At 46.3% G+C, this 26,105-nt stretch overlaps 1 protein-coding gene across 1 annotated transcript in view; it reads right to left on the reverse strand.

Moving 5' to 3' along the window:
• The window catches only part of MYH7 (myosin heavy chain 7), a 53,249-nt gene that overhangs the window by 16,800 nt on the left and 10,344 nt on the right, over window positions 1–26,105 (reverse strand). Inside the window, exons 2-10 of the mRNA XM_037834572.1 lie at window positions 3,577–3,631; window positions 2,922–3,130; window positions 2,507–2,650; window positions 2,071–2,227; window positions 1,865–1,892; window positions 1,145–1,253; window positions 967–1,059; window positions 798–861; window positions 209–307 (exon numbers count right to left, since the gene is read on the reverse strand). Coding sequence (XP_037690500.1) covers window positions 209–307; window positions 798–861; window positions 967–1,059; window positions 1,145–1,253; window positions 1,865–1,892; window positions 2,071–2,227; window positions 2,507–2,650; window positions 2,922–3,122 — 895 coding nt within the window. The 5' untranslated portion in view covers window positions 3,123–3,130; window positions 3,577–3,631. The remainder of the gene's footprint in view (window positions 1–208; window positions 308–797; window positions 862–966; window positions 1,060–1,144; window positions 1,254–1,864; window positions 1,893–2,070; window positions 2,228–2,506; window positions 2,651–2,921; window positions 3,131–3,576; window positions 3,632–26,105) is intronic.

Consider the following 26,105-nt stretch of genomic DNA (forward strand, 5'->3'; position numbering starts at 1 on the left):
GACACAAGCACCTGGCTTTCACGTGGCTGCCTGCCACTGCACAAGGCCTATGAGAGAGCACATGGCAGGGCTGCGCTTGGCCCCACATCCCACAGAACCAAACCAGCAGTGCCATAAAACCCAGGGCATGTCAACAGAAGCCAGCCACAAGCAGAGGGGACCAGGTTGCCATGGAGATAGTTGGTCTCAGTTGGTAGCTCTGACTCACCCAGCAGCTCAGGCTTTTTGTTAGACAGGATTTGGTAGAAAATATGATAATCTCTCTCTGATTTCAGCTGGAAAATTACTCTGGATTTTTCCAGAAGGTCTATGAACCAGAGGGGAGAAAAAGGAAAGAAGGAAAAGGTGAGGATTAGGTACAAGAAATTAGAGGAAAATGAATGATAAAAGAAGAAAGTAAATGGTAGAGGGGAAATAAGAGGAAGAGACAAGGAGACAACCTCATACAGAAACACAGAGTTCACACATAGAGGGAGAGGCAGAGACACAGAGAAAAGTCTCAGAGAAAGACATACAGACTTGCAGAGACAGAGATGGAGAAAGATTCAGGAGAAGTTTCAGAGAAAAGCATACTCAGACTGAAGAGACTCACATACACAAAGAGACAGGACAGAAAGAGAAGCAGAGAGACAGAGGGACAGCGAGACAGAGAGAAGAGAGGGAGGGGGCAGACGGACAGAGACACAGTGAGAGAAGGGGAGGGGGACTGAGAGGGAGAGAGGCATGTGTGTTGGGACTGAGAGGATCTAGAACTTGAGTGTGCTCAGGCTGAGCCCTAGCAGATCCATGGCACTTACAGGTCTCTATGTCAGCAGACGCCAACTTTCCGGTCGCCCCAAAATGGATTCGAATGAATTTCCCCTGGAGAGTTGGAAGAGGGTGGTGATGAGTTGGGGAGGAAGGCCCATATTTGAGGCCATCCCTCAACCAGCCCAAGTCTCAAGCCCAAGGTCAGGGACAACTCACAAAGCGGGAGGAGTTGTCATTCCGGACGGTCTTGGCATTGCCGAAGGCCTCCAGAGCGGGGTTGGCCTGGATGATCTGGTCCTCCAGGGTGCCCTGAAGAGGTCAGGTAGGACAGGCAGGTGAGAGGCCCTCCACCTCCTTTCCTGAATTGCAGGTCCTAGGAGGATGACAGGCCTACCTTGCCTGGGGTCTGCTCCTTTTTGCTGCGGTCCCCAATGGCAGCGATGACGGCAAAGTACTGGATGACTCTCTTGGTGTTGACCGTCTTCCCTGCCCCGGATTCTCCACTGTTGGGACAGTCAGGGGCTCATTAGGAAGTGGGACAAATACTGCTTGAGACTAACAAGACTCACATCAGGAGAGAATGTCTGGTCCTGCCCGAGAGTGGGAGATAAAGCAGGAAGCTATGGAGTAACACACACCTAAAGCACACAGCTGCCTTCAGACCTGCATAGGGTCAGGGGAGTGACCAGGAAGGGAGCTGCAAGAAGGCCCTGGCTTTCGGCATGTGGAGCCTGTGCTTGGCTGGGCAAAATCGATTGGAGGAGCTGGGCCTGGGTTGGGGTTAGAAGCATGCTGAAGATTTCTGAAGGGAAAGAGGAAAGGAAGTGAAGAGGTAAAGAAGACATGATGACAGGGTTATGGATAAATGAGTGATGAGTTGGAGGAGAGTGGGAGAAGGAGATGAGAGAGGAAAATAAGAGAGACGGAAAACAGAAAGGAAGGGGGAGAGTAAAGAGAAGGGTAAGGGTAAAGGTCAGAGAAGGAGGAGATGGGCATGAAGGGGGCAGGGAACAGGACTGTAGGTCCATGCACATGGGCCTGAGGTCCCTGAGGGGGTGGGGGCAGGGCTGGGTCAGGGAGATTCTGAAGGGAACATGGCAGCAGCTACACTCACGTGATCAGGATGGACTGGTTTTCCCTGTCTGTGGGGAGAAAATGGGGAGGAAAAGTCAGGAGCAGCACAGGATGGCTTCTCCCCACCCCACTACCTGCCTCTCTCAAGGCATCTCCCAGATTCCCACCCCTTCAGGAGGAGGAAGGGAACAGGTGTCAGCTCCAGTGGGGCCCTTTCAGGAAAGCCCTTCCCGTGGGGCCCCTCACCCGTCAGCATGTACTGATAGGCGTTGTCGGAGATGGAGAAGATGTGGGGTGGGGCCTCACTCCTCTTCTTGCCCCGGTAGGCGGCCACCACCTCGGCAGTGTACACCGGCAGCCACTTGTAGGGGTTGACGGTGACACAGAAGAGGCCCGAGTAGGTCTGGGGGTAGGAAAGGAGGAGAGAGTTTCCAGTGAGGAAGGGGGAGGCGTGGTGGTTTTCAGAGTTAGGGCAAGAAAAGAAAGGACCATCTCCGAAAGCAATAAATCTGAGTCATCCCAGCCCCCAGGGTGTTAGCATGGAACCAAGGATGTCCGGACTAGGATGAGAGCACAATACTGCCTTGACACAGAGAACAGAAACTCTTGGCTCCCGGAGGTGGAAACCTGTGGACCAGGAAGCTACTAGATTCAGAGGGATATGCTAGGGGCTGGCACTTACATAGATCATCCAGGAGGCGTAGCGATCCTTGAGGTTGTAGAGCACGGCGGGCTCGTGCAGGAAGGTCAGCATGGCCATGTCCTCGATCCTGTCGAACTTGGGCGGGTTCTGCTGCATCAGCTGGTCCTCTCTCACAGTCACCGTCTATAATAGTCCACACAGGCTGTGCTGTCAGCCCATGTTGTCCACCCTGAACCTTTTCCTGCTCTCTCAACAGGGACCAGAGTTGAGCATCTCCTAGGATAGGAGTTGGGAGAGTGACAAGCCCATGGTGTTCGAGAGCGGGAACCAGGGTCTCACAGAGAAGGCGGACTGAATGTTGGGAATGAGAAGGGCTGTTTGGAGGGTTTGTATCCCTACCCAAAGGAAAGGAGAAACCTGGTTGTACCCCTCTCACCCCAGGCCTGCTACCCACCTTGCCATGTTCGGTCTCGGCAGTGACTTTGCCACCCTCTCGAGACACAACCCTGGCCTTGACGAACTCCTCTTTGTCATCAGGCACAAAGACGTCCTTCTTGAGATCAAAAGGCTTGGTCTGGGCTTCTAGCCGCTCCTTCTCTGACTTGCGCAGGTAGGGAGCAGCAGTCCCAAACACGGCCATCTCCGCATCCCCCATGGTTGTGCCTGTAGTGTGCAGAAGCAGCTGGCTGCTTTCTCATCTGCCCCCTCTCCTCTACCCCTCCCTGGACTCTACCCTACTGTGGAAGCCCCACAACCTAGCACAATGCTCAGGGGTCAGCAGGGGTCACTGGCAAGCCCCTTATTCTTTGCGCTTACCTCCCAACCAGAAGAATGGCCTAGCAAGCCTGTCAGGGTAGAAGGGGCTGCTAACTGTTGTTCAGGCTGAGGCTCTCCTGGTGAGGGAAGAGTGCCCTGGGCTTCTCATGGGAGCAGGAGGCTGACCCTCCTTTGTCCCCAGCTCCCCCTCACTAGTCACAGGTAAGGAGCTCCTGGTAATGGAGATCATCTCCCCAAGGCAGGGCAGGAAATAGAGATTCATAGCCTGACTCTGGGGCTGTGATGCCCAATCTCCCAGATCCCTCCCACATTCCATCTTTGGCTTTTCTTACCTTGGCTTCTCAAATGTGTCTACAGATGAAGAACGGGGCCTGGGCCTGCAAGGACCTGGAGAGAGGGAAGGCAGTGTCATGGCTGGCTACAGTCCCACCAGGCAGTGCCATCTCCCTGCTTCTCTCTGACTCTGCCCTTCAGCACCCACCCTTCTCCCTCCAGCCCTAAACACAGGTGGAAATTGGTGGCTAGCTTCTCTGGTTGTATCTTCTTTCTTGCTTTCCAAATATCATTCCCTTTTTTCCCGAAGTACAGTTCTAACAGTCTCCTGATTTCAACTCAACTCTGAAACCCCTAATTTCCTTCACTCCTGGGAAATGGTTGCACCCTTGCCTATACCCACCTAGCGAAACTCTCTTCCTTTGAGCCACTTGAGAGACAACTAATGGTCACATTTGTTCAGTGCTTTTCAGTCTACACTGAATCCTCACTCCATTCTACAGATGAGGCCATCAAGTTCAAGCGGCCTGCTTGCCCAGGAACCCAGGGTGAAAAGTGGTGGAGCCAGGACTGGATCCAAGCCTCATGACTGCAAAGCCAGTTCTCTTCCATCATGTCCCCATTTTATTGCCAGATTTTATGACCTTCTTAGAGAGGAGACACCATGGGCATCCTCTCAGAGACACACCCACTGCACAGCCATGTGCCACAAGTCCTCTCATGAACAAACATACCCGCTACTCATGCCCAAAGACAAAGACACCCTGATTCCTCACACACCGATACCTCGGTACACACACATACCTGACAGGGTGCCATAGGCTTCTAAAACAGCCATGCACTTTTTAATATGAGTAGAACATAAATAGACTGACATTGATGTATAGTCTCAAGGATACAAATAACTGGAACACCCACACTCATGTGCCTGTGAGCTCCTTTTGCTGGAGCACACACACAGTAACATTCACACCCCTGGCTGTACACACAAACACCTCCACCTGCATACACATGGGTATTTATACATTCCAGATCTTCACAGAACTAGCACTTAAGCACACATGCTTCCTCTGTTATCTTCCTTTGCTCTTCTCCACCCCCCCCAAATGAACCTGCTGTCTTCAAACATGATCATAAACCCCTGTCCCCACTTGGTATCTCTGTATCTTAGCAGTGAGCCCAGCTGCTTACAGGTATGTACTATCCCTTAGGTTCAGCACACACCTCCTGCACACACACCTCTGACAAGTCTAGCCCCACATGCTCAGATACAGACATCTCCTGTAACACAGGAGCCTCCACATTCCTGGGGTACGTACACGCATATTTTGGCCTGCACACGTGTGCTCATTGACCAGACCTGGCACTCTGTGTGAAGCCCTGTGTGAAGCCTGCTGTGTCCTAGAGGAGCCCCTTCCTAAGCCTGGGGCCCCCTTATCCCAGACGAAGGCCTTCAGCTCCCCGCTCCTACCTGAGAGCAGCAAGAAAAGAGACACAGAGGGCAGGAGAGAAGGCTGTGGAGCCAGACCTGGTTTCAGGGGCTGTATATATGGGGCAGAGGGTGCCCCCACCCCCACCTGCACCCAGTCCCTAGCCGGATTTAGAAAGGGCTGTTGTCACTAGAAGCATTTCCCCCCCGGCCCCCCCTTCCCAAACAGTGCCCCCCCTCCCCCCTCTGGGTAGGAAACAATTGGAAGTGGTCGTCATTGTTATGGCATGGAGTATGCAGGGTCTGAGTTCCAGGGGGCGGGGTGGCTCAAAGTGCATCAAAAATATCTCCCAGGCCAGGCCTCACATTCCACAGCCGCAGAAGAGGGAACTGACCACCGCCACCATGCGCTTGGGCAGGCAGGGCCCTGGCCCCCCAGCAGGGCTCCCCCAGCCCCTGACCCTGTTGCCCATTGGGGCCCCTTGCTCCCAGTGCTGGCCTGGCCCCACTTCCCCAGGGTCCTCCCTGCTCTCCTGCTCTGTGTCCTGCATCCAACTGTGAGATGGGAACGGGCTGATTGTCGGCAGCGCAGAAGGGCAGGGCAGAGTGGTAGGCATGGCCCCATGGTGGGGGGCTCAATTGGAGCAACTGGAAGCAGGCTTCCCAGCCAAGTGGCCAGATCCACTGGCTCTGGCAGTCATTTCCTTGGACGAGGCAGGCGATGAGCTAAGGTCACTGAGCATTAGTGCCAGACCCGCCTTTAGTGAGCAGTCCAACCCCATCATTTTACGGAGAGGGGAAATGCCTTGCTTGAGGTCATACAGCTAGTCAGGGCAGCAAGATTCAAGAAGGAAACCTCGGCAGGCAGAATGGAGCCCCAGCCTCTGGAGGGAGGCAAGGGAAGGAAGACTGGGATTCCAAGGAGGCAAGGATCCTTTGTGTGTGGAGGGCAGGACCCATTCCCCAATGGGAACCCCGGTTTGGAGCCCTCTGCGTGACTCGTTTCTGTAGCCCTGCCCTGAAAGTACTAAAATCCCTAGCTGGAACCAGGCATATATATCTGAGCTGTAGATAACCCAGATGCTCTGAGCTAGAAGGGAACCCCTAACGAAGACAGCTGTTGCCTAGTCCATCTGCCCCCTGCTATTCTGTGGGGCGACCTCTGCCCAGACCTGGATGAGACTGGTGTTCTGTCAATGGGGCAGAGAGACAGGAAAGTTTTCCCCCTTTCCTCCAAGCCTTAGGAGCAGCCACACAGGAGGTGAGGAAAGGGAGATGGGGCTCAGCCTCTGAGCCAGCAGTGGAGTGTGCAAGCCTGACTAGCTCTGTGTCCAGGCAACCACTGTGAGGCATGGTTTAAACCCCCCCTCCCTTCCCAAGCACAGCTCTTCAGCTCATGCGGATTAGCCCATCTGATTAGCTGCAGGGAGAAAGGCAGGCCTGGGGGATGGGGTACAGAGCAGGTACATTTTGAAGAAGGGGTGAACACAGCAAGGAACGGCAAATCCAGGTGAATCCAGGTGGGGTCTGGATCAGTGGGGGCTGCTTAGTAACCAAGGCACAGATTGAGGACATCGAGCAGCTGGTGGGGGTGGACAGCAAGGAGCCACGGGCACTGTAGCTGATGCAGCCGCAGCTTGGAAATGCAGAGGTACACAGTTGCTGAGGCAGCCCCAGTGGGCCCTGGGAATAACATGCCCAGCAGAACACACTCTGGGGGTCCCAACCAGGCCCTGCCAAGTGCTGAGGAGTCAGGCCCAGCAGCGGGGGCCTCAGGGATTGGTGATGAAGGGAAAAACATCTCTTTTCATCCACCCCTTCCAGCTTTCCAAGCACGGGGCTGCTGCTCCTCCCTGATTTCCCAGAGCTCAGATGCAGGCAATTGAAATATACAAAGGATGCTGCTTGAGACACAGTTGGGCTATTTCAAAGCCAGTGTCTCCACCACAGGCCAGCCTCCTTGGCTGTGGAGTTGGGAAGCCTTCTCTCCATTTAATAGAATCAGCCACACTTTGTTTTCCTCTTTTCGGAGTTGGGGGGCATTGTCCTACTGCTGCTAAGGTGTTACTGTTCTGCTCACCCTGTTGCGGAATAGAACCCACCATCCTGCCTCTAGGCTCACTGGCTCGTATCTCAGAAGATTGGAGAGTCTGATGTCCTTAAAGGTCCCCCATTCATTCCCCAGCCCCTTTACCACTTTTCTTGGCTGCATGGTGACTCTCTTCCTTCTGTCCACTGCTGTCTGAAGACTGAGCGGCTTTGCTGATTTTGTTCATTCAACAAGTATTTACTGAGTGCTTACTATGTGCCAGGCATTGTTCTAGTCAATGAGGATAGAGTGACCAAAAGTGACCAAAAGAAAGATTCCACCACCCCACCACCCCCACCCGGGGCAGCTGTTTTCTAATTGCAGCAGTGAAATTCGGGGCTGAGTAGCCAGTGGCTTTGCACAAATGCACATTCCTAATGCGGAGAACTTGAGTGAGGGGCCAGGGGCAGGGGTTGTGCAGAGTGTACTACAGAGTGAGAGCAGATAAGACAAAGGAGGGCAGAGCAGAATGCTATAAATAAAAAGAGGAGGGTGGGGGCGAAGGGCGGGCAGCTTCACCAAGGTAGGCCAAATAAGGCCTGGAGTGGAAGGAAGGTGATCTCTCTCCCCTCCTGCCCGCCCCTCCCTGCCGCCATTGTGCCTGCTTTGTCTGAACTCTGTCACCACCCTGATCAAGTGTCAGGCCCAAACAGGGGCCATTTGCTGTGAACATGCCAGCGGAAGGTCAGAGGAAAAGTTGCTAAAATTACTACCAGGAATGGGGAGGGGGGCCACCAGGGCAAACTAGAAGAGACTTGAGCATGGAGAGAGGGAGATCACAAAGGGGCCCCCAAACCCAAAAGGAAGGCGCAGAAGTGAGACAGAAAGAGCTGGAGGACGTGGGCCAGGAAGAGGAATGAGGCACCAGTTGTTTGCACACATGAGAGGGGAGACCCACCCAGAAGTCGAGGCAGAGCTCTCCCACCTGCCTGCCCCTAGAATCCCTGACCTTGGGGGGCCCCCTACCCTGGCTCTACACGAGCCTAGGATTAAAAAGCTGAGCTCTGTGCCTGTCTCAGGTTTCCTTTTACAAACAGCTGCTCCTTCTTGTCTTCTTTTGTCTTCCTGCTGGCTCCACAATTTTTTGTACCTCGGCACGCCCCACCTTTTGTCCCATGGTCTCGGCTTTCTGATAGACAGTGGACAACTGGAAAGAAGGGAGGGGAAGAGGGCAGAGTATGGGGCTTGCCCAGTGTGGATTTGGGGTGGTTTGAGAAGGTAGATCTTGCCTTCAGTGGGTGTTTGGAGTGGAGCAATTCACCCAAAGGGAGACTTTGTGGGTTGCTGCCAGCCTGGATTCTAGGGCTGGAGGCTTCAGGGGGGCATGGGAGGGGCAGCCTGGTGAGTCAGTCACAAAGATCCACAGAAACCCAGATCCTCCACTTTCTAGCTGTGTGATCTAGGTCAGTCATGGAACCTCTCTCAGTCAGTTTTGTCATTTATAACATGGGGATAGTCACGTTTCCTTTCTGGGGTCATCAGAGGTAGCACAAGTAAAGGGTCTAGGGCAGCACCAGACACATAGTAGGCTCTCACTAAATGACAGCTTTTATCATTGGGAACACACATTCCAGGATCCAGACTGCAGACAGGCAGGGCCAGATACCTTGCCTTTGGTTCTTTGCCCCCACATTTCCACCAGCCCCATCAAGTCAACTCAGTTAAGGGGTGGTCTGGGCCAGGGCAGACCAGGGCATCCAGCAGCCTGTGTTCTCTTCTGCCTGGATTGTGACTACCCTTCTCAATCCAGGCCCACACCCCAGTCCTGAAGCTGGGAGACAGCAGGCCTAACTGCTGCCCATTGAATTTGCCCTTATGACTGGCCAAGCTGAGACCCATGAGGAACTGGACCAAGCCAAGTACAGCCATTCACCAAGGGCACCCGATGGGAGCAGAAGCCCTGAGGTGGAGCTTGTTTGGTCATGAGAGCCAAGAATCAGCTACATTAAAAAAAAAAATCTTCCTGGTCTGAAGATCTTAGGGACCCTGGGCACATGGAGTTGTCTGGTAGAGCTAGGCTGGCCCTAGGGTCTGGGAGTTGGGATGCAGAGGGGAGGGAGACTAAACTGGGGCCCTCAGGAGATGGGCAGAACAAGCTCTGGGCTGAGCAGGGTTCCTTCAGCAGTCTCAACCACCCTCTGCACTGGAGCTAAACTGATCTTACGATGCAGAGGGGCTGAAACCTCTGGAAGGAGAATGGTCAGGGTACTGTGAGGTGAAATAACCAGAATAAATAAACTGAATAATAAATAGACTGAAAAACAGTGTCCTGTAGTCACCTGCTTGCTGGACACTTTGGTGTTCAGACTCAGAGCCCCACACTCTGCTCTATGTTGGGTTCCAGTTAGGGAAACACCCCAGGATCTCTGCTCTGTTTGTAGGCAACCTTGGGGGCAGTACCTGTGGCTGCCAGGCCTGATCAGCACAGAGCATGTAGAGACCACAGGATTTGCTAGGAGTGGAGATTAATTGCTCAGTGAGGGGCAAAGAGGCTGGGTCATGAGCAGCCCCCTTTCCAAGGGGAGGAGGGGCTGTACTTCATTCTTTCTGCCAGAGGTGCCCCTCTCTTAAGCAGGCCCCTGTGGAATCATTGCCTGTTTCTCAACCTTCTACTCCTACACATAAATGCAAGTGAATGCACACAAACACACATACTACATGCATTACACACTCGTGAATATGCATATATCTCTGCACACACACGCATGACATGCAGTCTAAGCCACCTTCAGTAGCCAGTTTTAAGACAGAGCATCGGTATTTGATGAGCTCCCCAGGAGTGTCTCCCTCCCAGCTTCCAGCCCAGCTCAGCCTATCTCATTCTCCCTTCACCCTCCAGCTGGATCCCAGCCAGTCAGTCAGCCTTAGTCAATGCCTTACTGTGACCCCTGCTGTATGCCCAGCTCCATGGGGGCCACAGGAGGGTCACATGGTCTATGACTCACGGGCACTCCCAACTGCTAGGATGGCTGCTGGAACACACTGGAAACCAAGGAAGAATGGTTCAGGGCAAAATGGTGTGTCTAGATCATTAACAACCGAAGGGCAAAGGAACTCTCTTGCTCAGTGTGGGCTGGAATAATGGAAGATTTCAAGGTGGGGGACACGCAACCAGGTCTTAAAGGGAAGTTAGGGCTTTGAGAAACTGTGTGAATTGAGAAATGTTCTAGGTGGTATGAATTACAGCATGACCAAAGGCATGGCGGGGGAATGGTGTGGCGAGTAAGGACTCAAAGGACATATACCTGGTCAGATTATGGGGAGTCTGGAGATATAAGACGGGAGGAAAAAGAGGTGAGACCACATTGTAGAGGAGAGCGGAAAGGACTCTATATGTGTAATGTACCTACCGGAGCCAGGCACCATGCATGGTATCTTATACATATTATCTCACTAATGTTCACATTTGCTGGTCAATTACATTGCATTTTAGGGATGAGCAATGGGGTTTGAAGAGACTAAGAAGTTTTGCTCAAGGTCAAGAAGCAAGTGTAGTCCTGGGATTCAAACCCAGGTGTATCTGGCTCTATAGTGCTTTCTACTGTCTCTGCCATGTTTCCCAGACAAGTAAATTGGACAATATCCCAATGCCATGAAGCATGACCAAAAGCTCTAGACCAGGGGCATGTCACTGAGATGTCATGAAAGCTGAGTTTGAGGGAACTGGCAGGGGTATTGTTGGGTGCTTCGAGGGAGAAGAGGCTGGAGGCAAGGAGATCCGAGAAGAGGATAGAATAGCAATCAAGGTAGGGACTGAAATGAAAAGGAAAGGGCAAAACTGGAGAGCATTTCAAAGGAAGAAATAAAATGCTTTGCTGACAGGCTGAATACAGGAAATGAGGAAGGAAGAGTTACACTGCTTGACGTTAGCAAGGATGGAGATGGTAGCTCTTTGACAAGCAGGAAGAAGGACAGAGTGTTTACTTTGGGGGAATTGGAGGTAATGGTGGGACATCGGAGAGATGTTTTGCATTCCTTAAGGAAATTGAAAGTATGGACCTGTGAGCAGGGCTGTTGAATGAGAGCTGACGGGCGAGAAGGGATGGTGGCAGAAGCCATGGGATTGGATAAGGGATCTCTCGGTGATGGGGGCATGGAGAGGAGTAAAAGTCCGAAAAGATAGCCACAGCACAATGATGAGAGAAGGAAAAGTCCTCAGAGAATCAAGAGGAAACTCAAAGAGAGCCAAGGGAAAAGAGAAAGGGAAGTTTCCTAGAAGCCAAAAGAAGTATTTCGAGAGGAGCAGGTGGTCAGTAGTGTCAGATGCCAAATAAAGGCTGAGAATAAGGAAGGCAGAGAAGAGGAACTTGGGTGATTTTGGAGACAGCCACAGGGCAGGGCCAGGCTTCAGTGAGTTAATTAAGAAAAGGATGAGTGGACAGGACATGGAGACAGTGGTGTAAAACGTGCATTTGAGGTGTTCGGCAGTGAAATGAAAGAGATTAGGCAGCAACTAAAAGGGGAAAAGAGCCAAGTAATGAGGTTTGTTTTGTTTTTAAGACAGAAATCCTGAACACATGAAGTGGGGATGATAAAAGATGTCCTTGTTTTGTTCCCCATTTCCTTTTACATTTTTGGTTCTGTTTTTCTTACTCTCCTCTCTCTTTTTGGAAGCCTGAGAGGTGGTTTAGGAATTTCTGGAGAGCTGGGGTGCCTCCCACCACATGATGGGCTTGCAAAGGTGAGGCTCAGCTGGCTTTCTCCTCAACTCCAGATATACACATGGGTAGTTCAGAACAGAGCCACGGCTCTCATCTTTCAGCCTCCACTGACTAGCCTGAGGAAGGAGGGTCTCCGCCTCCTGAGTTGCATGATATAAGGACTAAAATAGGGTTGGACAGAGTAGTCTTGGCGGGTGATCTGGAAACACAAGCAGTAACCAATGACTCAATTTCTTCTGCATGCTTATGTTCCAGTATTTTTACTTTGCCTAGAAAGATGAACTTCCTGATTTGAAGCTACAGGTTGCTCCTTCTGACCCCATCCCATAACCTGGCCCTGGGATAACTTCCAGGCCTATTAGAGCAGGACTCTTGCTGATGTTCCAAGAGGATGGCAGAATGTTGACCCTTGTCTTACCACCTGTGCTTCAGCAACGTACAGCATTCTTGCCGCCAATGTACCAGCCCAGGTTACTGCAGAACTCTAATACCAGTTGCTTTGCTAGACATTCCCCAGAGTTCTCCACAGATAGTAGAAACTGATTAAGTACCCAGATACACATTATGCAGGTTGGTTGGGCCATGGGAGGAGAGGGTGGTGAGGGACCTCCCTGGGACTGTGAGTCACAAAGTCAGGTTTGGAATGGAGGAGACTGGGGAGCTGGATGTTGCTTTTTCCCAAGGGAGCTTTTCAGAGGCAGCAGGCAGCCTCTGGGATCTGTGGATGAGACCAGGGCCTAGCAGCTGGACAGGCTTTTGACATCTGAAGGACCCGGTACTGGGTTCATAGCTTCCCTACCTGCAGTACAGAAAGAAGGGACTTTACCAAAGGGCTTTGCATTACCTAGATAAAAAGAGCCCGAAACATTCTGAGCAAGAAGTGTGGGAAGGAAGCAAGATGGTGAGTGAGGTAGTTGATTTTTTGGGAGTGGGGAAGAAAGGAAATGGGTCTATGAGGAGCCTGAGAGGAGGGCAAACAAGGAGGCACAGCAGAGTATCCATGGAAGTGGATACAAAGGCAGTGGAGTGAACAGGCCAAGACTACAGAAAAAGAGTGGCAGAGCTGGGCCTCTGTGTGTTGTGGGGGCAGGTGACCTTGCCCAAGGGCAGAGTCTCACGGGTCTGAGAAGTCAGGGCAGGGGGCACAGGTTGCAGCTCAGCCTCCCCGTGCCTGGGCCCCTTGTCTCTGAGATTATCACCTTGGCAGCCGAGAGCAGCTCCATGGGGGTGGTGCCAGACAAAGCAAAAGGTCCTTTTGTGGTACTGGGTTCCTAAGAATAGCTGTGGCTGGGCTCGGGGAGGTGTCTCCTATGGCCGGCACATCCTGGCTCTTGTTTTCAGAGGTGTCCTTATGCCTGGTGTCCAGGGGTGATGATTTCTAGTTATTAGGGGAGTGGGGCTGTCAACCCACTGTAACCTCTGCTACCTATGCTTGTCCAACTCAGCTTTAGGAGAGGGTAGAACTCAGGGACAAAGGGAGGGCCAGACAAGAAATTTTTCCAAATGAGATACGGAAGGGGAAATTAAAGGCACAGAACCTGGAAAACAAATCTGGCACCTGAAACTAAAGGCAGGTCTGGAGCCTGAGAAAAGAGAAAGTGGGGCAAAGGGGCCAGGAGAGAGAAAAAAGGTTAAGCGGGAAGGACTTCGAGGAAGTGTTGGAAGGAAGCAGATCAAAGCGTAGAAGTGGTATAGGAGAGAGAAACATGGGAGGGAAAGAGGAACTGGGGAGACAGGAGGAGTAGGATGGCTAACAGAGAGAAGAGCAGGTAGAAGAGGCAGAAGGAGAGAAGGGAGAAGAGTGGTGAGAGACAGTGCATTATCCTACAGGGACACGGGAGTGCAAAGGGGAGGTGGCACAGCTCTGGGAAGAGCTTGGAAAAAAGGCTCTCAAACTCCATTCCTATGAGATAACAATGCAGTTCAAATCCTTTCCTAATCTCCACTCCTATTATTAGCACTGCAGTCCTCTCAGAGAAGAGGCCACAGGTCCCTGGGCTGTTTCCCTCCCTGCATGCCCTTGGCTAGAATTAGACAGACGTGCCTGCATGGTCATCTGCTAACCATGGTCTTTCTGGCTTCTGGGTAGTGTCACCAGAGGAAAGCATGGAGGGGTGGTGGGAAGGGCGTGGGAAGGTCACTGTACACCCTCTGTGGACAAGACAACACCTAGGCACCGAGGGGAGAAAGGTACATGAAAGACATAGGTAGATATTTGCCCTCAAAGTTTTCAGATCCATAAGATGGTAACAGGTCCAGAGTGACAACAATTAAAATGTGCAAAGTAACTAAATATTTGAGTACATAAATATGGGAATGCAGCAGCACTGCCACTGAAGAGTGGAGCAGAGAGGGGATAGGGCAATTAGGAAAGAGTTTCTGGGGAAGGTAAGCCTGGAAGTGGATCTTGAAAGGACTGGATCTTGAGGAGCCACGTGCACGGCTACTGGCCAGTGCTGTGAGCATTCTGGAGGAAACAAAGGAATCAAGAAGACGAATTGCTTCTATGTCTACTTTTGTGGCCCAGCCTCTAGGGGACAAGGTTGTCACAAGCTTATACAAGAAGTAACCGCCTCCTAGATTTTTCAAGGAGACTGGCATTTGTTGCTGTTTATCTGAACTTGTTGTTCCTTTTTTGCCCAATTTGTTCCTTTTATGTTTTTCCCTGGGTTTTCTCTTGCCTCCTGTCCCCCTAAATACTGTTCATTATTTTGATATTTAAAATGGCCAGAAGTTATGTGTATTTTTATCTCCAGTTCTTTTGACAATCTAAATAAAACAAATACATGAATAATGTACCAAAGAGGGTGAACAGCTGCTGTTCTTTGTTCTTTGAGGGTTCTAATTGCTCCTGCAGGACAAGGGACATAGATGAAATTCCCTGGATCTTGTTCAGGGAGAGGGTGGAAATAGCTTCTTTTAATTTCTTTTTTCTTTTCTTTCTTTCTCTGTTTCTCTTTCTCTTTCTCTTCCTCTCTCTCTCTCTCTCTCTCTCTCCCTCCCCCTCTCTCCCCACCCCCCGCTCCCCTCTCTTCCTTTCTTTTTCACTTTCTCTCTCCCTCTCTTTTTCTCTCTCTCTTCTCCCTTCCTTCCTTCCTTCCTTCCTTCCTTCCTTCCTTCCTGTCTTTCCTCTCTCCTTTCTTTTTCTCTCTTTCTTCCTTTCCTTCTCTTCTCTTTCTCAAATCTCTTTTCCCTCCTTCCCTCCCTACTTTCTAAGTTATAAAAGTAATACTTATTTTAAGAACTCAAACAATGAAAAATTCTATAGGGTTAAAGAAATGAATGCCCCTTCCATTATTCCCACCATCTTGCTTCCAAAGTTAACGATGGTCGGCAGTTGGAGTATATCCTTCCAGACCTTTTTCTGTATGTGCATAAACTAAAACTTTGGGATTTTTTTTCATTGGGATATACAAAAATGAATTATTTGTAGTTTTTGGAGGCTCCTCATGTCATGGATGATCCCTTCTTTAGATGACTTGAGTTTAGATGATTACCAGAGTCTCCAGGAGCTCAACAACAATCAACTCTCAAAAATGAATCAAAATATGGGCTGAGCCCTCTACAATGGGACTTGCCCTTGGGAAGACTGTTGCTGCAAAGGAGAGGCTAGACCTGCTTATAATTGTGCCTAAGAGTCTCCTCCTGAATGCCTCTTTGTTGCTCAGATGTAGCCCTCTCTCTCTAGCTAAGCCAACTTGGCGGGTGAAATCACTGCCTTCCCCGCTACATGGGATCAGACACCCAGGGGAGTGAATCTCCCTGGCAACATGGAATATGACTCCCGGGGAGGAATGTAGACCCGGCATCGTGGGATGGAGAACATCTTCTTGACCAAAGAGGGGATGTGAAAGGAAATGAAATAAGCTACAATGGCAGAGAGATTCCAAAAGGAACCAAGAGGTCACTCTGGTGGGCACTCTTACACACAATATAGACAACCCTTTCTAGGTTCTAACGAATTGGAATAGCTAGCAGTAAATACCTGAAACTATGAAACTATAACCCAGAACCCTTGAATCTTGAAGACGATTGTATAAAAATGTAGCTTATGAGGGGTGACAATGTGATTGGGAATGCCATATGGACCACACTGCCCTTTGTCCAGTGTATGGATGGATGAGTAGAAAAATGGGGGCAAAAAAAAAAGAAGGCATCCAGTGTTCTTTTTTCACTTTAATTGTTCTTTTTCATTTAATTTTTATTCTTATTATTTTTGTGTGTGGTAATGAAAATGTTCAAAAATTAATTTTGGTGATGAACACACAACTACATAATGGTACTGTGAACAACTGAATGTATGCTTTGTATGATTGCGTGGTATGTGAATACATGTCAGTAAACTTGAATTAAAAAAAATTAAAAGAAAAAACAGAGAACTCTGCAACACAATAAACCCTATTGTAAAAGATGGAGAATAGTTAGCAATAGTACAATTATAAAAATATTCTTTCATGAATTATAACAAATGTACCTCAGTAATGCACAGTGTTAATAATAGGGTGGTATATAGGAGCCCTGTATTTTATATATTTTATAAAAGATATTTTTGTAAACCTACAAAAAATTAATAAAAAATAAAATATAAAAAGAACTCTTGAAACTTAACAGAATTATTCTATAGCTACTTGTTGAATTGTAACTTGAAAGCTATACCATTTTGTATATATGTTATATTTCACAATAAGGAAAAAACTGAAACTATGGTACTATAACTCAGTAACTTTGGTACTATAACTCAGTAACTTTGGAAATTTCCTGTATATCTACTTATTAAATCATACTTTGAAAGATAAAAAAAGACTCAAAATGAATTCATAAATGAATCAAAGATGCCAAGGAAGGGTAAGTAAAGGGATGCTGACAAACATCCCTTTCTGCTTCAGCTGCTTTTTGTCCCTGGACACTCTTCCTTCTGGGAGAGAGGGTCACTTGGACAGAAACTCTGCTTGGGGGCAGAATTGACAGTATGCACATGGTGGGCTCTCAGGTTATGGAAAATTATGCTAGTATGGCAGAGAGGTTATCACCTGTCACTGTTGTGAAAAAAAACAAAACTTTTTCACAACAGTTACATTGACATAATGTTGCCTGATAATTTCTTGGGCAAAGCCAATTCTGAAATTTCACATTTATCACGTTCTGATAGTTATCTAAATGTCTTTCAGTATGGGGCTCTGTAACTTATCCCGAAGGTCACATTTATACTTGTCCTTTGTCATGGAAGTTCTGAAGCAGCCTTTAGCCACAAGTCAGTCAAAAGTTCTGACCAAGATCCTAATATAGCTGATGACTGATGCAGCCCTGGAGCTGACAGATGGTGTAACATGAATGGCTGGATTTCTGATGTGAAAGGGTAAGACCAGAAGCATCTGAAATACCCTGTTCTCTACTCTAACCCTGCTCTATTCTGCTCCCATGAACTCCACATTCCCCACTGCAGACCCACGACTGAGCCAATACCAGTTCCTCTGGTCTCTGCCCATTCCCAGAGGCACCCCTGCCTGTGCCCTGGCCAATCAAAAGCTCAGGAGCACCCCCTATGTGGGACATGACTCCCAGGGGTGTAAGTCTCCCTGGCAATGTGGAACATGCCTCCCAGGGTGAGCCTGGCCCTGACATTATGGGATTGAAAATGCCTTCTGGACCAAAAAGGGGAAAAGAAATGGAACAAAATAAAGTTTCAGTGGCTAAGAAATTTCAAATATAGTTGAGAGGTCATTCTGGAGGTTATTCTTATGCAAGCTTTAGTCAGATTTTGCAAACTACCACAGCATGCCAAACCCCTTAAAACCCTAGGAGTGCACTGGGCTACATCTAAGTCTGTATAAAAGTTTTTCTTAGTTAAATTTATTTTTTCAGAAACTTAAGTCCTCCAGATTGATCCTATGCCAGATAAGCCCTGAGACCCAGAGGTACCAGTCTTTCCAAGAATACCAACCAGTTTCATGCCTCTACCCTATAAGGTCAATATGCCTTTCCAGAATGAAGAAATTAAAATGGTCATTGCCCAGCTATCCCTGCAGACTGAGAGAAAGATCAATGAGAAGGAGGATGTATAAGTGAGAAATTTGGATTTAACAAATGACTATGAATACTGACTCATGATACAGATTTTTTTTTAGTGTCTAGTGTTTTAGACTAGCCAGAAGGAAATACCTGAAGTTGTTGAACTGTAATCCAGTAGCCTTGATCTTTGATAATGATTGTATAACTATATAGCAAACAAAGTTGCCTGTGTTTGTATGGATCTCCTTCTGGATATTTTGTTCTGTTCCACTGATCTATATATCTATCTCTGACAATACTACACTTTCTTAGTTAACCTACCTCTATTGTAAGTCTTAAAATTGGTAGAGTGAAGTACTAGTGATCAATAAGAGAGAGGGGCAAGGGGTATGGATGCTTGGGGTCTTCTTTTTTCTTTTTATTTCTTTTTCTGGATTAATGCAAATGTTCTAAAAATGATCATGGTGATGAATACACAAATATGTGATGATACTGTGAACCACTGATAGTATACTTTGGATGGATTATGGTGTGTGAATATATCTCAATAAAATTATGTTAAAAATAAACAGAAATTAAAAAAAAAAGAGCTCAGAAGCAGGAAAGGAGAAAGAAGGGAACAAGGCAGGATGGAAAAAAGAAAAAAAAAACATATAAGGCAATATTATGGTTTCGGAAAGAGCTATGTTGATAGCATAAGTGCCTGAAATATGGAACCATCCTGTCATGCAAGCAGGGAGTGTACCTGTGGAGAACTCAGGGTGGGAGGAAGGCTCAAAATCAAGAGAAAGAGAAGTGCAGGGTGTGGGGTCCATAGTTCCAAAGATACTGGTGAGTCCCAGGAAGGCTTAGTCTCTCTGGGCAAAGCCAAGGATTCAGGGGAGGAGAATATGGGGGGTGTTCTGGCCCCCAGCCCCTGTGGCCAGTCTCTGGCTCCATCTCAAGGCACAGGCACTAGAGATCAAACAGGATCTTGCCCACACTTGGAGTCTCAGAGCTGCTGTGCCCTAGCTCTAGAAACTCAGCTTCTGTCATGTTCCTAAGACTTGGGCCCCACTCTGTTCTCCAGTCTGGTAACTGAGCCCTGGTATTGTTCCCTCTGATTCCTGTCTACTTCTAATGTTCTTTCCCTTAAGCCCCAGCCTGGAAGCTGGGGGCCCTATTTCTTGCTAATTATTCCCAAGAATAATTGATTCTAGATTGATTCTAGATTGTGGCCACAGGTAGGGAACAAAGAAAACTGCATAGAAAAACTGGGAATGAGAGAAGAGAAAGGCAAAGGGACCCAGGAGAAAGGCACTTAATAACACTTCTACTATTCTGTTGATTCCACCTTCATATTGGAATGCCCTTCTTTCCCACTTTCTCTTCAAAAGCACTAGGTAAGGAGCCTGCCCCAATCAAGATGGTGGAATGAGAAACCTCGGGGCTCCATCCCACCATAAAAGCTTTGAACAACCAGGAAGAACTGGCAGAAACATCTTTCTCAGAGCTCCAGAAAACAGTTAAGGGACTACAGTAACAGGGTGAACATCAAATCAAGAAAAAGGCATCTTAAGAGCTGTAGAATGGTACCCTGGCTGGCCCCTCATCCATCCCCTCGCCAGCTCAGCATGGAGCTAGCCCATGTTCCCAGTGTGGTTCCCTGGGCCCAGTTCCAGAGGAAGCAGAGTAATCCCCATGTACATACTGGGAGCATGTATGTCTGGCCCAGTCTTGCTAGTGATGGCCTGAGGTACTCACTGTACCTGGACTTGCCTTGCATATAGAAGGTGGCTCACAGGGATTGCCTACAAATGCTGTGGAAGAGAAGTCTAGTGAATGCTTGAGGCAAGGGATTGCTGTAAGACATACAGCGCAGTGCCCAGGACCCAGAGAAAAATGTTTCCTAGGGAAGAGAGACCATTCATATCTTATAAGTGGGGGAACTCCTGGGACCAAATGTATGCATGCATAAGACAAGACACATGTGCAGAAAGAACCAGGGAGTCCCCTATACTTTGGCCTGAAACTATTCTCTAAACTCATTATATGGATAAACTCTGAAGGAGAGCACTGAAACGGGTAAATATGTAAAAACTGGGAAAGTTGTTTTCTTTTTTTTCATTCTTCTACTATTTGTTGTTGTTATTAGCTCCTGGCACTCAAGGAAAGCTCTGTCATAATACTAGCTAGGTACAAGGTTAAGGAACAGATGTCTCAGAGTCTAAATTCCAGTGATAACACATTAAATTATCAAAATGTCAATGTTTCAACAAAAGTTTACAAAATGAAAAGAAACAGGAAACAATGGCCCAGGCAAGGAGAAGATTAAAGCATTAGAAATGAGGAGGATTGGACCTATGACATTCCAGACAAAGATTTTTTTTTTAAATACAGAACACAGTGAACCCCAAGTTAAACCATAGACTATAGCTAATAGTACAATTATAAAAATATGCCTTCATCAATTGTAACAAATATTCCATGCCAATGCATGGTGTTGATGGTGGAATGTTATATGGGAATCCTGTATTTCATACACGATTGTTCTATAAACCCCCAACTTCTCTAATAAAATGAAAAAAAAAATAGAATTCAGTCATCTGTGAACTTGCATTGAGGAGAAAAATTTTGCTAATTGATAACTGAAATTCAGCATTTAAAAACAAACCACAGTAGACTTAGGAGTACCTGAGACTTTGTCATCAAGAGTTATGACAGGTATTTTCATATCTCATTACAGTTATTTCATAATTCTAAAATATTGTTTATAGTTTTTACTACCTCAAAATTATAGTAGTGATTGGATCTACCATGACATCTTGTTATTTAATGCATATATATACATATATATATCACAAAAAAATGGTCCTGAATATGCTCAAAGAGCTAAAAAGGAAACATAGACAAATTAAAGGAAATCAGGAAAATGATAGATGAACACAAAAAGAATATCAATAGAGAGATGGAAATTATGAACACAAACCAAAGCTGAAGACCACAGTAACAGAAATTTAAAATTCCCAAGAGGGGTTCAACAGCAGATTGCAGCTGGCAAAAGTAAGAATCAGTGAGCTTGAAGATAAGACAATTGAGGTCATCCAGTCTGAGGAGCAAAAGAAGAGGAATGAAGAAAAGTGAATAGGGCCTAAGGAACCTGTGGATATCATCAAGTACACAAATATATGCATTGTGGAAGTCCCAGAAGGAAAAGAAAGAGAGAAAGGGACAGAGAGAATATTCAAAGAAATAATGGCAGAAAAAATCCCCAAATTTAACAGAAGACATGAATATACATGTCAAAGAAGATCAACAAACTGCAAACAGGATAAACTCAAATAGACCCATGCCACATCATGTTATAATCAAACCGTTGAATGCCAGAGATAAAGGGAGAATTCTGAAAGCCACAAGAGAAAAGCAACATGTCACACACAGGGAGCCTCAATAAGATTAAATACTGATTTCTCACTGGAAACCATGCAGGCAAGAAGACAGTGGGAAGGCACATCTAAAGTGCTAAAAGCAAAAAATTGCCAACCAAGAATTCTGTATCTGGCAGAACTGTCTTTCAAAAATGAGGGAGCTTTTAACACATTCCCAGATAAACAAAAGTTGAGGGAATTTGTCACCACTAGACTGGCCCTACAAGAAATGTTGCCACTAGACTGGCCCACAGGTTGAAAGGAAAGGACACTAGACAACTGACTGAAGCCACATGAAGAAATAAAGTTCTCAAGTAAAGATAATGACATGGGTAAATATAAATACCAGTACTGTTGTATTTTTGATTTGTAACTCCACTTTTTACTTCCTACAGGATCTAAAAGGCAAATGCATAAAATGTAATGATAAATTAATGGTTTTGGACTCATATTGTACAAGTATATAATTTATGACAAGAACTACATAAAGGTGGGGGGGGGGTGGAAAAGTATAGGAACATAGCTTATGTATGCTATTGAAGTTAAGTTGGTTTCAAAGCAAATGAGATTGTCATAGATCTGGGATGTTAAATTTAAGCCCCATGGTAAACATATAGACTATATCAGACAATAAGCAAACTCACAGAATCAGAAATATAATACAAGTTAACAGGGGTGGGTGACAGAGGCAGTGGGGAGTAAAGACAAAATGAGTGTGGGATTTTGGTTTGGAGTGAAGGAAAAGCTCCCGTAATGGATGGTGGTGAGGGTACTGCAACACTGTGAATGTGATTAAATGCACTGAATGGTATGCTTGGGAGAGGTTGAGATGGGAAGATTTACATTGTATATACATTTCCACAATAAAAAAGAAAGAAAGAAAACAAGAGAGAGAAACTAAAGAGATAATGACAATTAAATGCAATACATGATACTAGATGGGATCTAAGAATGGAGGAGGAAAAACTCAAAAGAACATTATTGGAACATGAAGAGAAAATGGAATGCAGAGTGAAAGCTTCATATCAACGTTAAATTTCTAGACCTTGATAAATGCACTTAAGGTGATTACATAAGTGCATATCCTCATTCATAGGAAATGTACATGGAAGTAATTATATGTTTAAGGATGTGTGCAACCATTCATGATATTCAGAAAATAGATGGATAGATAGAATGATATGTCAAAAGTGGCAAAAACTTAAAATTGGTAGATCTGGGTATCCAGGGGTGTGTGTGGGAAAATGTGATGTTCACTGTACAGGTTTTGTATTATTTTTGCAACTGTCCTATAAGTTTGAAATTATTTCAAAATAAAAAGTAAAAAAAAAACTATTTAGAAACTTCTAGAATGTGTTGCATTGTTTCACTCAATGATCTTTATACTTTGGAAATCCACACTTATGTATCCGACTTTCTCTATAAGATCCCCTTTTGTGTAATTACAATATATACATTTCCCCATTGATATATATTTTCAAAAAGACAGAAACTGTCAGAGTAGATTAAAAAAATAAGACCCAAACTTATGGAGTAAAAGATTTATGCTAGATACGAAAAATCAGTTTCAATCAAAATGGGTTGCACTCCAGTCATGTTATGTTAAGAATTAAATTTGTTAGGATTTTAAAAGAAGAGACTAATGTTTCCGTTATTGCCTTATCTTACCACATGACACATTTAAAATATTTGTGCTCAGTTTTCTGAAGCAGACTCTATGAAAAGTGTCATGGATACAGTTGTTAAAAATTGTTCAGCACTTCCCAACCCATTCTATGAGGCCAGTATTACCCTAACACCAAAATCAGACAAAGACAACACAAGAAAAGAAAAACACAGAGCAATATCTCTTATGAATGTAATGTAAGATCCTCAAAAAAACGTTAGCAAACTGACTCTAGCAACATAGAAAAATAACTGATCTTAGGAATGCAAGGGTAGTTTAACATCCAAAAATCAATTAATGTAATACACCATATCAACAGAATAAAGGACACAACTCACATGACATTACAACAGATGCAGAAAAAGCGTCTGACGAACTCCAACACCCTTTTGTGATTATTTCACGAAATTAGAATTAATTCAAAATTCCCTTGACCTGGTAAAGGGCATCTATGAAAACCCCAGAGCTGATATCATAGTTAATTATAAAAGACTTAATGCATTTTCCCTAAGATTGGAACAGCATGTCTGCTCTTGCCACGGCTATTCAACCCTATACTGGACATTCTAGCCAGGGTAATTAGGCAAGGAAAAGAAATAAAACGCACCAAGATTGGAAAGGAAGAAGTAAAGCTATCTCTATTTGCAGATGACATGATCTTATACAGAGAAAATCCTAAAGAAGCTACTAAAAAATAATAAAAAAAATAATAAACAAGTACAGCAAGGTTGCAAGGTATATGATTAATATACAAAAATCAATTGTACTTCTATACACTAGCAAAACAATCCAAGAATGAAATTAAGAACACAATTCCATTTACAACAGGATCGGTGGTAGACTGAATAACAGCCACCCAGAGATATCAGGTCCTAATATCTGTAACCTGTAAATGTTACATTATAAAGATAAAGAATCTTTGCATGTGTGATTAAATTAAGGATCTTGAGATAGGGAGATTATTCTGGATTATCTGGGTGGGTCCTAAATCCAGTCACAAGTGTCCTTATGATAAAGAGGCAGAGGGGTATTTGACACACATACGAAGGGAGGCAATGTGACCACAGAATCAGAGATTGGAGTGATGCGGCACAGGTCAAGGAATGTCAACAGCCACCAGAAGCTTGAAAAGCCAAGGAATGGATCTCTCTCAGAGGCTCCAAGGGAGCATAGACCAGCCAACACCTTGATTTCTGCATGGTGAGCTAATTTCAGACTTCTGGTCCCCAGAATGCTGAGAGAACAACTTCCCATTGTTCTGGCCACCAAGTTTGTGGTAATTTATTACAGCAGCCTAGGAAACTAATACAGCATCATAAAGAATAAAATGCTTCGGAATAAATTTAGCAAAATAACTGCAAAACGTATACTCTGAAAACTACAGCATTGTTGAAAGAAATTAAAGACCTACATAAATGAAAAGACACTTCATGTTCATGGACTGGAAGGCTTAATGTGGTTAAGATGGCAATACTTGAGAGGATTGTGGGAAGGTGGCAGAATAGGGAGCTCTAAGAATCAGTCTGTCCACCAAAACAACTATTGAACTGGCAAAAACTGTCTGAATCAACTATTTTGGAACTCTGGAGTTGAGTGGAACACTGTGAGGTATCCAGAGAAGAGCAGGAGGAAGAGGCTGGTAAATTGTGGTAAACACCAGTGAATTTCACCCTCTATGCAGTGGCTCCCATCCTTCATCACCCAGCCACGTGCCAGGCATCAGTGGGAACTGCAGCTTGGATTCCTGGGGTAGCTTGCTGGTGCCAGGGTGGGCTATGAGGACTAGTCCCTCACAATCTGGGTGTGTATGGTCTGATCGTTGATCAATATTTTTGATCAGCTATTTCAGATTGCCGTGTGTTTGGGGTGGCTAGCTCTGAGGGCAGCCATTGTTCGAAGGCCCCTCAGGGAGAAGCAGCAGAGAATTCTTAAAAGTGGCAGTACCTGTGTTTTTTTTCCTCCCTTGGACACTTTCCATTTCCCATTTGGGAGAAAAAAATAGTTTGGAAAAAGTCACAAATTGATGACTCCAGCCCTCAACAACAACAACAAAAATTTGCAATCTCAGAGGAATGGAAAAACTAGATTTCTAGAGTTACAACAAAATAATACTCAAGAATGTCCCAGTTTTCAACAAAAAAATTACAAAACACACAAAGAAATAGGAAAGCATAACCCATTCACAGGAAGAGAAGAATCTGCCAGAAACCATCCCTGAGGAAACTCATACACTGGAACAGTGCTGGTTTGGAACTGATATGTACCCCAGAAAAGAGAATATTCTTTTAATCCATTCTTGTGGGTGGAGGCCTATTTTGGGTGGGACCTTTTGATTAGGTTGTTTCAATTGAGATGTGACCCAGTCCCTTCAGGGTGGGTCTTAATCCTTTACTGGGGTCCTTTATGAGAGGATAAAAGGCAATTGGAGAGAGCCTGAGAGAGAAATGCCCCCAGACAAGCTAAGAGAGAACCCACAGACACTCCAGAGAGAAAGCCACTGGAATCAGAAGCTGAAAGCAACAAGACCCAGGAGTGAAGGACAAGGAGATGCTGGCCATGTGCCCTGCTATCTGACAAAGAAACCCAGATGCCAGTGGCCTTTCACCAGAGAAGCCTGGACTAAAGGCGAAAGAAAAGGGACAGACTGAAGAAAAAATTACTTCAAAGGCAGAACCGTAGAAGCTCAAGTCGGGAGTCAATAAACCTCGGGCCAGGAGAGTGGACCCACCCATGCATGTAGAGAGGGGTGAGTTTGCCCTAGAGTTTGCAGATGGTGTGCCCTCCACCCTGCTGTTCAGGAAAAGTGTTACCACCCCAGGGCTTTCAGATGCCTAGGGAATTGAGGGGAACTTGGCTGCCCCAGTTGTTCAGGAAGAATGTTGTGCCCCAGGCCTTCAGAGAGGGTGGAGAACATTCCCTGGGGATTGGCAAGAGCCTGTCCACCACCCCACTGTTCTCAGGCGGTTGAAAGTGTCCCTTAGAGATGGCAGAGAGTTTGGATGCCACCTGATGCTTGAAGAGGGTGACACCGAGAACATGGTGGTCTCCCCAAAGCTTGGAAATGCTGGAACCCTCACTCCAGTGTTTGGAGAGAGCAGGATCACTGTGTAAGCTCTTGGAAAGGGTGCGACTGCCATTCTCTCAAGCTCTGAAGCTAAAACTTCATTCTATAAATGACTCTCATACCTTAAAATCTAACGAAGTATTCCCTTCAGGTTTTTGGAACTGTTTGGGAACTTTGACACATTTTCCTTCCAATTTCCCCCTTTGGAAATGGGAATATCTGTCCTATGACTGTCCCTCCTGTGTATATTGGAAGCAAATAAC

Source organism: Choloepus didactylus, chromosome 4 (genome assembly GCF_015220235.1).
Source record: "Choloepus didactylus isolate mChoDid1 chromosome 4, mChoDid1.pri, whole genome shotgun sequence".
NCBI lineage: Eukaryota > Metazoa > Chordata > Mammalia > Pilosa > Megalonychidae > Choloepus > Choloepus didactylus.